General features: G+C 41.3%; 2 protein-coding genes across 6 annotated transcripts in view; one reads left to right on the forward strand and one right to left on the reverse strand.

Moving 5' to 3' along the window:
• Positions 1–1,637, forward strand: part of LOC309716261 (uncharacterized protein) — a 32,234-nt gene extending 30,597 nt beyond the window's left edge. For all 5 annotated transcript variants that reach the window (XM_082549967.1, XM_082549966.1, XM_082549968.1 and 2 more), the window contains one exon: positions 154–1,637. In XM_082549967.1, coding sequence (XP_082406093.1) covers positions 154–209 — 56 coding nt within the window. In that variant the 3' untranslated portion in view covers positions 210–1,637. The remainder of the gene's footprint in view (positions 1–153) is intronic.
• A 979-nt stretch (positions 1,638–2,616) lies between these two features.
• pgk1 (phosphoglycerate kinase 1) lies at positions 2,617–14,821 on the reverse strand. Its single transcript, XM_082549952.1, has 11 exons — positions 14,613–14,821; positions 11,806–11,856; positions 11,309–11,464; positions 10,928–11,072; positions 8,144–8,247; positions 7,870–7,989; positions 6,113–6,227; positions 4,431–4,610; positions 4,172–4,349; positions 3,421–3,519; positions 2,617–3,320 (listed from the first exon to the last, which is right to left on the reverse strand). The coding sequence occupies exons 1-11, from the start codon at positions 14,675–14,677 to the stop codon at positions 3,280–3,282; spliced, it is 1,254 nt and encodes a 417-aa protein (XP_082406078.1). The 5' UTR covers positions 14,678–14,821; the 3' UTR covers positions 2,617–3,279.
• Positions 14,822–15,352: the final 531 nt, after the last annotated feature.

The raw sequence follows: 15,352 nt of genomic DNA on the forward strand, positions 1-15,352 counted from the left end.
GGCCTGCTTTCAGCTGTGCTTAAGCAGAGCTGCCCAGGTTTTAGTTGACCTCACAGCCCAGTTTGTCAGTGGTGCTAGTTTCAGTCATTATGCAAATGTGTCAATGGTCTGGACGTGTTTTCATCATTAACCACTTATGCACATGTTTTACAGATGAGGCAGATTACGTAAATCAAGATGTTGAAAGAAGCATCGGTGAGAAGATGTGACCATCCTGGACAGCTCTGCAAGTTATCTGGTGGAAAACTGAAGCTGAAAACTGCTACTTTAAAAAAAGATTCTCATGTCTGTCTGACTGATGTGCAAATAACATGCACAGATGCTTTTGGACACTGAAAGTGAAAACCAAGTCTGCCACCTGGTGGTGAAATAAATCAATTTAAATATAGTGTAAACAAATTTGTGTTTTGCTTTTTTTAAAATCTTTGATAAAAACCTTTTTCTTAAAAAAAAAAGGTTTCCATTTTTTAATCCAGTCTGTATACGTAAAAAAAATGAGTGATGAAAATGATAAAAAAAAAAACATGATCAAATTAACTGAAACTGACCACACATAGGCTATTATTTGCTTTTTCTGCTCATATTCTAGAATTTTTTCAAATTTATGACACTGATCCCTGTGAAAAAAGTATAATGTATTACAGAGGAAGTAGACTTTATTAAATTATATACATGCAATAATTTATAGTTGTGGTCAGAAGTTTACATACTCTCATCATGGGCATGAAGGTCATGGTATTTTGGGGCTTTCAATGATTTCTCTGAACTGATCTTTTTCCAGGGTGGAATGATTGTACAACATCTTTAATGACTTTAGAAAACTGGGTGCACAAGTTTGAATCTATTTTGGATTTTCTCTAATCCGGCTCAAGTATATACATACACTTCCACTAATCTTTGGTTAAATATCCATTGGTAAGCTTCTGGAATACATTTCCTGGATATTTGATTACTCTTCTTGGCAGTATTGGTAGAGTTCATTTAAACTGATTGGTTTCCTGGCACAGGCACGGACCTGACGTTTAAGCACAGTCCACAAATTTCCAATAGGGCTGAAGTCGGGGCTTTGGGAAGGCCATCCCAGAAGCTTTGTTAGCCTGCTCTATCCTATTCTGAAATCAGTTCTCATGTGTGTTTGGGATCATTGTCCTGCTGGAACACAAGTTTGAGGGTTTTTTTAATATTTGAGTATATGTATATATTTCAGTTTGTATGTATACTTCTGACTCTGTGTGGAATAAAGAAAATCCAAAAGATTAACATGTATGCTGTACAATCTGGAAAAAGATCAAAGACATTCCCATGACATTTATGCCCATTTATGATCATTGTGTGTAAACTTCTCACCAAAACTATATGTGCAACAAAAACACAAAGGATTGATTCCAAGTATGTCTCTCTCTGTAGTAATTAACTTATTTTATTGTTAATAAAATAAAGTTATTTGATTAACTTCTTTTTGGTTTTATTTTTGTTTTGCAAGTTCGCAACAGTGTTTCAGTTTTACTTTGTTTTTTTTAAACATTTTGGTTCCATTTAATGACATTTTTCAAACCTATTTTTAGTCATTATAATAACCGTGGTGTTCAAGTACATTATGTTTACACAGTGATTCTATGCGGTAAATAATAAAGCCAGAGAGGTTTTTCTTCTTAACAAAGCCAGAGTCATGTAAATCATTTCATCTTTAATGGATTGTTTTGACATGTTGGTGAAAGTCTTCATTAATAACTTCCGAGTCAACGGCTTCTTAGTCCTCGGTGGGTTCAGGCTCTGTGTCAGATTAGCTGATTATAAAGTCATAAATTCAGGCTCATGCATCATCTCACACAGTTATTCTTAAATTTGAAAACAAAAATAAGAAGCCTCTAAAGTGGCTCTTTGATTAAATAAAAGAAAACATGACTATGGGTCAAACACAATAGTACAGGATTGTGGCTCTCAAACCTCCAGCCCAACCACATGGGAGCATCACCTGTTCACTGTGATGCACAACATCCAATCAAAATTACATCATAAAGAGACATTTGTTGTCAATCCTGGTACGACTTGTTTGATCCAGAATTTGAGCCCCTATTACTCTCATGATAGTTTGTATGCCGACTCAAGTCTACTATTTATGGTTAATAAGGGTAACCTTTAAAAGTCATGAGCTACTCATAATATAGGTAGACCAGCAGAAGACCACAAAAATGTGTCTCACCATCAGGATTTGAACCCTGACACTGAAGTCAGGCATGCCACCGAGATTTGGAGACATTATGAAGGATCAACACTAAATACAGAGACTCTTTGCATACATTTTATCAATAGAAGTCCATGCAAGTTTGAATGCTTATATTTGAGCTTTACTAGATAATGGAAACATGGAAAACAAAACAATAATAGCTCTGCTAACTTATTCAGTTTTAAAAGTTCACAAAATAATTATTTTAATTTTTCACCCCGTTTTTTTTTTTTTTAACCTTTGTTCACCAAAAAGTTAAATAACTTTGTTTCCTTTCCTGGTAGTGCAGATAACCCAGAATAAGCTTTATCGCGTCATCAGTTTCACCAGTAAATGGCTGCATTTCTATGACAGTAACACCTTCAAAGGAGGAGTCGTTCACAGCAGAGTTTTTAACACAGAGACAGTTTTATTAGCCTGAACAGATCAGCCGAGACATCTGTCTGAAGCCGCTCGAAACCAGCAACCACCACAGAGGACAGACGACCAGAGCAAACATTAGTGCCAACAGACAAAATGTAACACACCAAGTTACCATTTCTCTCATACATTTTAATATATATACTTTGCATGTATATACACTCAGGGTGGTGCAGTGACGTTCCCAGGGAGGCAAAAGTGACGCAGCAAAACATTTACACACACGAGCCACTGAGGAAGTTTACAGTGAAGCAGACGTTGCTGTTTGAACCCAGATTCAGTCATTGCAGAGGCAGTTTGTGTTTCAGCAGAAAGAAACGACTTCCACCTCGATGAGGTTGATCTTTTTTGTCCTAACCGTTAAGTAAAGGCTCCTACTTTCAGCAGAGTGGCTTTGAGAAGCATGTCGAAGTAAGGCAGGGCGCTCTACTCAGTAATGACAGCAGGTGTGAGGTAACGTTTTCCTCCTCTGAGTCACAACTTCAAAAACAAAGACTGAACATGAAACGGCTGCAGGGTAAAGATGGGATTTGTCTTATTTCACTTCTGGGGATGTTCTGGGAGTAAACAGGAGTCTGGCTGTGTAGCTAACCACCTCTCGTACACACACTCGCTCTCCAGTTGATGAAGGTTTAAGCGTTACTCAGGGCGTCCACACCTGGCAGGACTTTACCTGAGGACACAAAGAGCAGATGCTCAGTCAGGCTCAACATGTTAAAAACAGTGTTTTCTATTCTGTGAGTGAACATGGGGCAGCTTCTCCCATCACACACCCTCCAGCAGCTCCAGGCTGGCTCCGCCTCCCGTGCTGACATGGCTAACTTTGTCTTCTGTGTTCCACTTGGCGCAGCAAGTAGCGGTGTCACCCCCACCTGAACAAACACACGTGAACGATTTAAAGGTACAAAAACACCATTAAATTATACTTTTACTTGCTCTTTGTGCACATTCCACACATTTATGTTTTTTTTGTTTTGTTTTTTTCACCCAATCAAACAGCCTCATCATTTAATCTCGTTGTAAACCCCCTCATAACATTTACGATCACTGAATGTTATTAAGAAGGTGACATGGCTGCAGTAAAACCATCATAAATGACTCATTTTTGGACTAACTGCACATGTGGTGCTACTGTTTGTACAGCAAACAAACCAGATGTAAGAACACACCTCATTATGAAAGATCTGCTTTTATCTGACAGTTTAAAAGGTGCAGAGAGACAGGAAACAAAGCTTTTCTCCTCAGCTTTGCATACTCAAACATTTTGTTTATTACGATTTGTCAGTAGTAAAAGAACAAGATCTAAAAAAAAAAAGAAAAAAAAAAAGTCCGAACTGTAAAGCTGCACTATAAGTAAACGTAATGTTCTTGAATGCAGCACGAGTCCCTGTGTGTCTCCAGTAAACACTTGTGTCCCATAAACCAGACTACAAATAAATCACAGTAAAATCTCCTTGTGATGAGCGAGGGATGAAACTGAGTGAAACTAAGGAACACGCTCCCCATTCGTCTCCTCTTTCTTACCGATGATTGTGATGCAGCCAGATTTGGTCACCTCGACCACTTTGTCCATCAGGTTCTTCGTCCCTTTAGCGAAGTTGTCCCACTCGAACACACCGACCGGACCGTTCCACACGATCTGCTTGGCCCTGCCGACCGCCTCTGCGTAGGCCTTAGAGCTCTCGGGTCCACAGTCCAGACCCTGCAGAGGAGGAAAGAATGCTTAACCTTTCTTCATAGTCCATTAAGTAGTTTTAATTTAAAATAACTTGTCCTTTCTCACCATCCAGCCGGCGGGGATGCCAGCAGCAACTGTTGCAGTACCGGTGGCGGCATGTTCGTCGAACTTGTCAGCAGTGACGAAGTCGACGGGCAGCGTGATCTTGACTTTGTTCTTCTCAGCTTTGGCCATCAGGTCTTTGACGATGCCGGCGCCCTCCTCGTCATACAGGGAGGTACCGATCTGACAGGAGCAGGAGGACGGGAGAAAAGATTTGTGACTTACATGAAACCAGCAAAGACACAATTAAAAACAAGTAAATCTGAGGAACTATATACGAAGAGTATTCAGAATGGGGACACATTGAACACTTTTGAACATCCTAAGTTTTGCATCTAAAACTTTATATTCAGCTATACATTTTAAGATTTACCGTAAACTTCCATGACTATTACTTTAAAAAATAAATTAATATACAGCCCTCTGAAATCTGATGTTTCTTTATGATACAGACAGGACTGCAAGAAGAAAAAACATTTACTCAAATCTGCAGACATTTATCACTGCATGATTCATATTTTGGGTTTTCTTCTATACGAGTCTCAAAGAGGTTTTGTGTTCAAGTCCTACTTAATGTTTGGAAGTTGCACCGAAGCTACCCCACGAGATGAAAACTGTCGAGTTAAGCTGATGCTGAAACTTATTTTACTTCACGCCCTTCATGTGTTGAGCAAGTTTGTGTCATTTCTAGTGGAGACGCTCAGTGCCATTTAAAGGGAAGTGACAACAGCTTTCTGATATCTTGCAGCCTCAGATGGATCAAGATCATTTAGGAATGTACACAACACAACACTTACCGCTCAAACAGGAACAGTAGGAGGATGCCCGTTTCACAGGGCAGATTTGCCCATTGTGGTGCAAAATAACCTCACCTTTTTGTAGTTTCCAAGTTTACTAAATCTAAAAAGTTATGCAATGTCACAAATGACTGGGATAAGAATTTTATAGCTGCACCTGTAACTGTTTGCATTGAGGCACAAATCACAATAAGTAACGGCCTGTCATTTTTAAGAGCTCCAGCTTCTTTCACCTCACACCCACTCTGTCTTCATACCTCTGCTCTTGCCTCATAGTTCAACTGTGAGCTTAGTGAGATTAGGAATCTTTTTGCCCAGGCAGGCAGCAACTTATCACTATTATTGGGTTTGTGGTAGCTATTCATTTCATAAACTGGGCAAATAAAACCAGGAGGAGGAAACTGAATAAAATCTGCTTGTCAAGAAGTCAAATTTAGGTCACAATCGTGACTTTCGGTCTCTGCAGTGATGCAAACAAAACTGTTTCACAAGACCGTTTCGTCACTACAAAAGTCCAAGTGTGAGCTCCATTAGAAGGAGAAATTTTATTTTATTAATCTACCTGAGGCTGAACACTGAGGTTAAAACATGAATACTCATGGAAAACTAAGAAACATATCCACTCAAGACTCAAAAAGCATCACTGTTTTAACTTAATAGTGTGTTGTATGCGATTTGTTTTTTTTAACCGAGTCGTCTTTTTTGGGAAGTTCATCCAGCACAAGGGGAGCAAGTGTAAATGCAAACTATGTACAGCTAAACAATGTGCTGAAGCTCAAAGCTTTCTGAGGCACAGAGCAGGCGACCTCCATCAGGTGAAGTCATTTGAGCCACCATTTTTAACGGTTTGATTTTCGAATTGCTTTGGCGACGCATCCTCCTCCTCACCTCCATGTTGTTGAGGACTTTGAGGAAGGTGAAAGCCATGCCACCCCCGATGATCATCTCATCAACCTTATCCAACATGTTGTTGATCAGCTGGATCTTATCTTTCACCTTTGCTCTAAAACAGAGAAAACACGTCAGGACAGACAAACAGTGACAATCCTGAAATTCACTCATCTGTACATACAGGAGCTAAAAACTGGTTTATTTTATTAGTTAAGATGTCATAGCCAAATTTTATCCTTAGATTTTCTCTCTTTATCAAAACTGCACAGTCTTTCGCCGCAGGGCATCTGGTGAACCCACTGCCTCCTAATGCAAAGTTCTGTGAGTCAATAATTCAATTAAGTCTTTGATTATATAAGATTAGGCATTTCAAGCAAAAATATTCACTGGCTCTCTGTGAGGGCCTCCTCCTCTTCCTTTATGCTTTAAGGGTTTCATGTAGGCTTCGTGACAGCTGCTGTAGTCTTTGGCTTTGAATGAAACTCTTCTTTGTAAAGTAGCATCTAGTTACACTGAGACAAACTTTAGTAATTCAAAGTCTTTTAGCAGTGCATTATTTCTCCATTATTGTTAAATATTGGCTCATGGAGCTGCTTAGATATTATATTGTATTGCATCCCACCACACAGAACAGTGCAGGAAAACCATTAATGACAAGAAATGGTTGAATAATCTGGTTTTTGTTGTTGTTGTTTTTTTATTCCAATATTCGAACACAACCTTCTGTCATTATACCAAACCCTTATCAATAGATCTGCACTGTTATTACATTTCAACTGTAGTTATTAAAAAGAATTATGTCAGTGAAATCAGAAAGCGAAGCTGCTAATCGATTTATCTGCACCTCTGTACCATTAACCTCACCGCTGATGACTTTGAGCTGCAGAAAAGTCTGCAGTCTCCTATTGCAGGTGTAATGTTGTAAGTCAGGGGTTTAACAACAGCAGTCGACGCAGATCATTTACACACTAATGGTCAGCATCCTCACAGAGGAGCTGATTGGCTGCAGCAGTCGACGCCGACTGCCAGCAATTGTTGCACAATGTACTCTGGCATGTTGCCACATCTGGCTGGCAGCAGACCAAGCAAGTTAAGGGTTATGAAACCACGGCAGGACAGAGGTACAAAGCTACAGGAAACAGTGCCACAGTCTCACTAAAACTGTTGATCAAGTCATTATTCCTGAGAAGCAGCTCTTATTCTCACTGTATAGAAGCAATTTCTATACAATTAAATAGAAATACATTCTAATGGTTACCTTATACAAGACTTTGACACGATTAGCAACTGTTAGAAAATAAAGTTGTTTATTTTGGAAGTCCTCACTTAATGATGGAAACTGTAGTTTTACTTCTGTGCACAGAAGGTTAATGGGCAGTTTTCTCTCTGAGCATAATTTGCAGACACATGATAAAAGGTTTAAAACATAAAATTTTGCTTGTTGACCACCAAATATTTGTGACCATAAATCAGGGGTTAGAGTATAAATCAAAATCAACTTAAATCTTAATCCTGGATCTGCCTGCTCACTGAGCCTTGAATAAAGCAGTGCACAGTGACACCACAGACAATATAATGAGCTTTTCCTCTATTCCTGGCTGGACACCCTGTGACCCTTCCTAAAGAACTGAGCAGAAGAAAATAATGTCTAAAGTGGACACAAATCAGAACTAGTGACCATGCTCTGCGTAGTTTTTTTTATATTGTCCAGCCAACATTTTCAAACTTCATCTGTTAAAAAGAGATGTTCTCACCCTCCGAGGATAGCCAGGAAGGGCCTCTGAGGTTTTTCCAGAGCCATGGCGAAGTAGTCGAGCTCCTTCTTCATGAGGAAACCAGCTGCCTTCTGAGGCAGATTCACTCCCACCATGGAGCTAACAGCGACAAGGATGAAGAAGTTACAAACTACTGAATTATACCATTTAATTAAACTAATCGAATTGAAACTTCTCAAAGACCATCTGCTTTGAGACCGCAGATTTCACCTAGTGATCATCACTGTATCCACCTGACCTGCGTGGCGCTCACCTGTGGGCTCTGTGAGCCGTCCCAAAGGCATCGTTGACGTAAACGTCTCCCAGTTTGGACAGAGACGCTCTGAAGAAATCAATCTGCTCCTGGGTTGCCTTCGTCTGGAAAGACAAGAGAAGACAAACACCATTTGTTAAGGCTGCAAAGTGCAAAAGCAAGAGTTCATTTTACTTCAACAAGACTGTTGGCCTAAATTCAGGGACTCGTTTAAGTCCTGTGAACTGATGCTGCATGTCTCATCATCCTGATCTCAAAGCAGTTTTTCCTTGTTTCAGCTCCAATCCAGTTCCACTGTCCACATACAAATAAAAGCTAATCTACCTGCCACCAATGAGCAGAGGGCAACACCTACATACCCAAATATCTTCAAGCTCAACTCCGTTTTGTGTCCAGGTATAATCGGACTGCTGTCAATATGAACTCAGTTTATCCATCAGGATTCAGTCAGTACATTGTGGGTCAGGTTTCTGATGCACTTTAACAGGGAAAGGTCACAACTGTGAGACTGTAGGCAGAGTAAAGGTCAAGAGAGCTCTTTAGGGGTCGACCAAATGCCAGGGAGCCCAGGTCACTTCTTTCCAAGGGACAGGTTTCAGGCTTTAAACTTTTACCCCCCTCCAAAGAGTATGAGCTTCAGAAACCAACAGAAGTTAGCAATTTTTGTAAAATAATTGAATAGCTGCAGATTAGTTTTCCATTACTTGACCAGACTAACTACTTGCTTCAGGCCAAAAAATAAACTGGGTAAAACTAAATATGGATCTTCCCCCATAGTTTGACACAGTGATGCTTTTAATAGCCAGACCTCCAAGCTGAAATAACCCTGATGAACTTCTGTGAAAGTTCATCAGTGAAATGTCACAGCTACAGAAAACACTTTACAGTTTCACAGGCCGAGTCCTCCTCCTGGCGACAAACCGATCCTTGTGTAAAAAGCAGTGGAGCGCCCATTTAAGTGAGAAAGTGAGACCATTTCATGTTTTTATAATGAGCTAAAAATAAAGAGACCGTGGTGTATACACTACAGCGGTACAGTAGAAACCAACCAGCATACCAACGAGGCCTCACAGGACAGGAAAAGCCCACAGACCTTCAAGATAAATGTCAACAGGTCAAAAGTGGTGCTCGGCCACGGCTCAGACCGATGCTCATTTCAGACAGCGTCTGTCTGCGAGTTTGAATATGCTACATTATTTATGCCTCAGCATAAAGGAGGAGATTAGGGAGTGCGACCAGGCATTCTCTAACCAGACTATTTATCCCAGAGATGGGAAATTGCTCCTACAGCAGCCTTACTAAACCACACCATAAATGGCTTATGAGTAGACGAATATGAATCTCAATAAAAACACAAATGACCAAATTTATCTTAAATAGGTAAATGAAAGCCTATTATTGTGTGTGTTGCATCATTAGGGCTTTTTAGAAAAGCTGGTTTTAGAAAAGTTTAGTCACATTTTCACAGTTAGTTTATCCTACGAACATAGTGCGGTTAACAGTGTGCTACAAAACAGTCTCTGCACCAGCACTGTGATGTCAGATGGTGATGCAGCAATTTCAGGAGAAGCTGCAGCTGGAGTGACTGAGTCTTCCTCCATGTGACCGAGCACAAAGAAAATCTGCTGAACCGACAAGGTGTTGGCCATTTTTCTGCTTCACTTTGCATCTTTTTAGGTCTTATTGAAAGTGTGTAAAATATAGAACACACTTTTTTTAAACTATAAAAAGACACCTTTGTCTGAGGCCTGGGTCATATTTTCAAATACAATTTTGCCTTCCAGTGATTCATCCATCCATCCATCCATTCGCTTCCGCTTATCCTTTTCAGGGTCGCGGGGGGCGCTGGAGCCTATCCCAGCTGTCATAGGACGAAAGGCGGGGTACACCCTGGACAGGTCGCCAGTCTGTCGCAGGGCTAACACACAGGGACAGACAACCATTCACTCACATTCCTTCGAACATTCACACCTAGTGACAATTTGGATTATCCAATTAACCTATCCCCACAAGCTGCATGTCTTTGGACGGTGGGAGGAAGCCGGAGTACCCGGAGGGAACCCACGCAAACACGGGGAGAATATGCAAACTCCACACAGAAAGACCCCGGCCTGATGTTGGAATTGAACTCAGGACCTTCTTGCTGTGAGGCAACAGTGCTAACCACCGTGCTGCCCAATTCCAGTGATTATGTTGACAAAATGATTGGGCCACATTCCCTTTCGCACTGACGCTCTCATTCTCCGTGTCTTTTGTGCTCGAAAATTCAACTGCAGCATGTTCGTGGATAGAGCCTGGTCTGTCCTCCGTGTACGGCTTGGTTGCCAAATAACAACTTGCTCAGTTACATTTGTGATGCAGCAAATTGCCATGTGATGCAAATAGAGAAAAACCAATTTGGCCAAACTACATTATTTCAATCTCTGAAAAATTCACTTCAGTGTGTTGTGAGAGGTTAATGTTAAACTTCTTTTAGATGGAGGCAAAAAGAAAAAAGTAGAGGACTGGAAGTAAAGAGACAAACTGTAGGACTACATGCAAGTTCTGAAAATAACAGGAACTTGATTGCAGCTGTAAGTTATCGTGCTCTTCTTCACACCGATGGCAGTTCAGAGACTAAATATTCAATTTTCTAATATGACTGTAGTCTTAGATGACAGACCAATATTCTGTCTTTAGGAAAACTGACACACACACAAAAAAACAAAACAAAAACTGAAGCCCAAACCACACATAACGCTGCCGAGTCTAACCACTGTTAACACTCAAACCTCAGAAGCTCACCTTGTTCCCAGAGGGGTCCTTCCCTTTGCCCTCCTCGGCAACGTGGAAGCGGAGGTTCTCCAGCAGGATGACGGATCCAGAGGTGGGGTCAGCACAGGCAGCTTCCACCTCAGGGCCCACACAGTCCTTCAGGAAGGTGACGTCCCTACAGTCACAGAATTAGTGAGTGTGATTATGATTGGTTCTTAGAGCAGATCTTCTCTTCTTTAGTGTATAGATAGACAGATATATACATTTTAAACGAAACAAATCTGCCTTTGCTAGAAGCAACCAAAAATAGCGTTAATATCTTTCTTACTAATACCAGAATATTTCAACCATAACAAGGACACCACCTCTGCCCTTGTTAACAAACACCACTTATTCAGGCCATCATCTCACCTCCCTAGGAGGGTCTTGAGCTCTGCGGCGACGGGCTCCAGGGAGTATTTCTCAGGCATGGCGTTTCCGTCAGGACGGCCCAGGTGACTCATCAGCACCACAGACTTGGCTCCATGATCCAGGCAGTGCTGGATGCTGGGGACGGCTGCCTTGATCCTGAAGGCACCACACAAGTGAACAGGAGTGTTTAGAAAAAAAAAGAATCAAGTCACACTTACTCAAACTTAATATTAATGTTCTTGCTTTTAGGAATGTTACATTCTTCCCTTTTCTGTTAAAAGACTACAGTTACGTTTGTCAAAAATCAAGGCCAGTGAGATCTTGACATCGATGTATGGAGTTTTAACAGAATTAAAGCATGCTAGGAAACTACATATTTTTTCAGTTTTCATTTCCGAGGAAGGCTCTCAGCAAATCTAAATCTGCTACTCCTCTTCTAGAAATCCCAGCTGCTTAACACATAACAGACTGAAAAGATTCAGAATAAGAGATGCTACCTCTGGTTGTTTGTGATTGCCTTGTCCTTCATTGGAACGTTGAAGTCGACTCTGAAAGAGAAGAAACATTTCACATCAGAAAATAAAACCAGGATGCTACAAAGTGCTACAAAATTTTAGGGAATTTGGCAAGACTTTAAGACAGGGGTGTGGAACTCTAGGCCTCAAGGGCCAGTGTTCTGCAGGTTTTAAATATCACCCTGGGTCAATACACCTGAATCAAATGATTACTTCAAGACATATTGAGTGGGTAATTTAGTCATTTCAATCAGCTGGGTTGGATCAAGGACACATCTAAAACCTGCAGGACACCGGCCCTAGAGGCCTGGCGTTCCCCCACCCCTGCTTTAAGACTATACCCCTTACCCATTTGTTAGAAACCAGATGTAACTGGCAGCTGAGACAGGAGGTCTTGATTTAAATCTTGCACCATTTTTAGCTCAGTGTTTGGTCCCTTCTCCTTCCTCTATTGACTCCTGGAGTCAGCTATACACAGCTCGAGTCCCCTGATGCCAAGCAGTCAATACCATTAGCTGAGAAGCTTTCCTCTAAAATGACTTTTAGCACGCTTTATTTTTATTTCCTATGTAGAGAGGAACATACGTTTTAACCTTCAAGGTTTTAACCTTGAATCCCCCCAAAAATCATCAGGACAGTAATAAATTTTTTTTTACTCATGCATGAAATTGGTCGACTTTGTTTTGTTTTTAAAGGTGGGGAAAAAAAAAAAAAAGCCCATTTTGAGCCAGGAACTGAAACCGTTTTCCTTTTCATAGATGCACACTGGCAGCTTAGAGTACACGCCGTGTCCCTCGTACTCCAGCCGGTTACATAACTGCCTCTCCTTTCCCTCCCTCTGGGGAACTGATGCTCTGAGATGTGATCAGCCTGCACGCACTCTGTACCTGCCGTCATTGTTACAGCAATCCACTGTCTTAGTCAGCAATTCAGAGGCTCAACAGTAGGATCTTGTTCACAGGTGCCACTCATCCAAAAGCTGTGATAGTTTTCCGCTCTACTTCTGTAAATTTCTGCATTTCCCCCCCTGTTGCTCTTGAATGCAGATCTTTATACGGTTTATAGCACAGTGGACTCTAAAGCTCTTTTAGCTGCTTTACAACTAGAAATAAGCTCAATGAAGGAGTTAACAGCAGCTCAGCAGCTGATTTTCATGGGAATTTTCAGTCACTTAATAAAGACTTGGATTGCAGTAGACTTCAAGACTACTGCAATCCATCAAGTAAAACTTTAAACCTTTTTTTTAATGCTGTAAAGTTTGGTACATTAACATGTGAGGGTATTTCTCACTTTTGTACAGAGCCCCAAAAAGCACTAGTGTGTTTGACTCTCCATTTTTGCCTTCATCTTTCTGTTCGCTGGAATTTTGCAACCCTAAAACTGACATGTTTCATGCTGCTGCAGCAGGAGCCTACATGACAGAGGAAGCCAGCTGCAAGTCTCTGCTGAACACATTTCAATTCTGTCAGCCACTTCAGGTCTCTATAGCAACATAGAGCCCTTTCCCCTTTTCAATAAAGAGCCCCTCCCCCTTTTAAATTCAGGGCCAGCCTTGTTCAGTAAGGAAACACCGATTCACTGCCTCCATCTGAATCTGGGGGAAAAAAAACCCACCACCACCATGTGTCATGCCACGACAGGCCCTGGGTGTGATCTGACGTAACCCATTGTCTAACTGTCTTAGACCGGCACAACATTCGCTCACATAACTCAACATGTGGTGAATTTTGACCTTTTAACACTCAGCAATACGGGTAAACCTTGTTCTAAGCCACCTGGTGTTGCATCACCAAACTGAGCGAACCAGCATGGCCCTCTGACATTTTCACACATGGTGTCAGTTTCAAAAGTGCCTTCAAGATCACTGGAGGGGGCTGCAGAAATATAAAGTGAATGACTGCCAAATTAGACTAATATAAATTTGACTTCAGTTTTGTCCAGTTAGGATGCAGGGCATCTTTTCTGCTAGAGAGATTTCACTGGAAGATGGGAATAATAATAAAATAAAACAAACAAATTGGACTGAATTGCCAGTGACCTAATCATTACCTGTTAAAGTGGATCAGTCGGCTGATTAATAAAGTCAGAGTCTTGTTTGATTCAGTTTTCAAGCAATTAAAGTGTTTCTTTGGCTCAACCTTCATATCCCAGCTCAAAAATCACTCAACTTTTTTGGGTTGTTTTGGGCCTCCTAAACTACTGAGAATGGATGTCAAAATGTGAATCTGGATATTTGCGATAGCTATTTTTTGCCGATTATCATTAACTATGAAATTAATAATCCCTTTCATAGATAACGCCAACAATTGCTAGTTTTCCCTCTATATATGAAATAGTTCCTGGTGCTGTCTGAATCATCACCTTTAAAATCTCCTTTGAGGCCTAAACTGAAATCTGAAGACTTCAATAACATTCATCATCAATTTTCAGGTTTTTAAACTGACAAACTCATTATTATTAGAGGGATGCTGGTGTATTTTACAGGACTGACTCGGATGCCAGTGGTTCCATCCATCCATGCAGCATCTCCGCACAGGCACGTAACATGAAAGGAAAACGTGACAACCGACGAGTTCACTTCCTGTCGTCTGCCCGTCGGACTAAACCGACTCAGACACCATTTAGCCATCACTTTAATGCCCTCACATCACTGTGTGTGAGCACCAAACAGTCTGCCACCGCAGGAAGAACAAACACGACATTTTGGAGAAGCTCATCAATAATCTCATTTCCGATTAGCCGCTACGGTGCCAGCAGAAGCTAACTGCCAGGCGATAATTAACGCTCACCTCATAACGACCCGCTTCCCCTTGACGTCCACCTTGTCCAGGGTGAGTTTGTTAGACAGAGACATTTTGCTGAGTTTAGCTGCTTCTTTCGTGCACCTTCCTTTGCTGGATCTCCTCCGCCTCCTTCGGCTGTTGGTTAGCTACCGAATGACAGCGGTGACCTTAACGCAGCGGAGGAACACCACCGGGCAGGGCAAATCGCACACCCGCCGCTGCTGATTGGCTAATGCATTAGGAGAGCTTCCACGCTGATTGGATCGGTTTGCTGTTTATCTTCTGATGCTTCCTGATTACTGCATCAGCTGAACTTAGTGGATGTCATTCAACCCCCCTCCCCTCCTGCATACTTTAGAAGATATAGCAAAGGCCAGGGACGGATCTACAGTCATGGCATTGGGTGGCATGTGCCGCCATATAATAGTCTTTTGTCACCCCAGTCAGTCAGTCATCTGCAAAACTAGGGTGGCACTAAGGGGGACAAGAAATTATTTTAGGGTTCCACATGCCACCCTATGCCACCCCTGTAGATCGGCCCCTGCCTATATGCTCTTTTTAAATTTTATTGATAGCCACTAAAACCATAATTATGATTAAAATAAACTATATATACTGATGCTTTTTTTTCCTGAATACTGTCATCACGTTTAGTGCAGGAAAAAAATGGTAAAAACGTCATTTTCAAATGACAGCACAAAAAAAGGAAAAAAATGCTACCACGAAAAATGTACTGTGTCGACCAA

This window comes from Aulonocara stuartgranti, assembly GCF_965226115.1.
Source record: "Aulonocara stuartgranti genome assembly, chromosome: 10".
NCBI classification, from domain to species: Eukaryota; Metazoa; Chordata; class Actinopteri; order Cichliformes; family Cichlidae; genus Aulonocara; species Aulonocara stuartgranti.

Coding starts and splice junctions, on each gene's coding strand:
- pgk1 (XM_082549952.1), bottom strand. CDS start 14,677: ATGTCTCTGTCTAACAAACTCACCCTGGACAAGGTGGACGTCAAGGGG. Junction 11,465..11,805: donor GCAATCACAAACAACCAGAG/GTAGCATCTCTT, acceptor TGGTGCCTTCAG/GATCAAGGCAGCCGTCCCCA. Junction 11,073..11,308: donor CTCAAGACCCTCCTAGGGAG/GTGAGATGATGG, acceptor CTGTGACTGTAG/GGACGTCACCTTCCTGAAGG.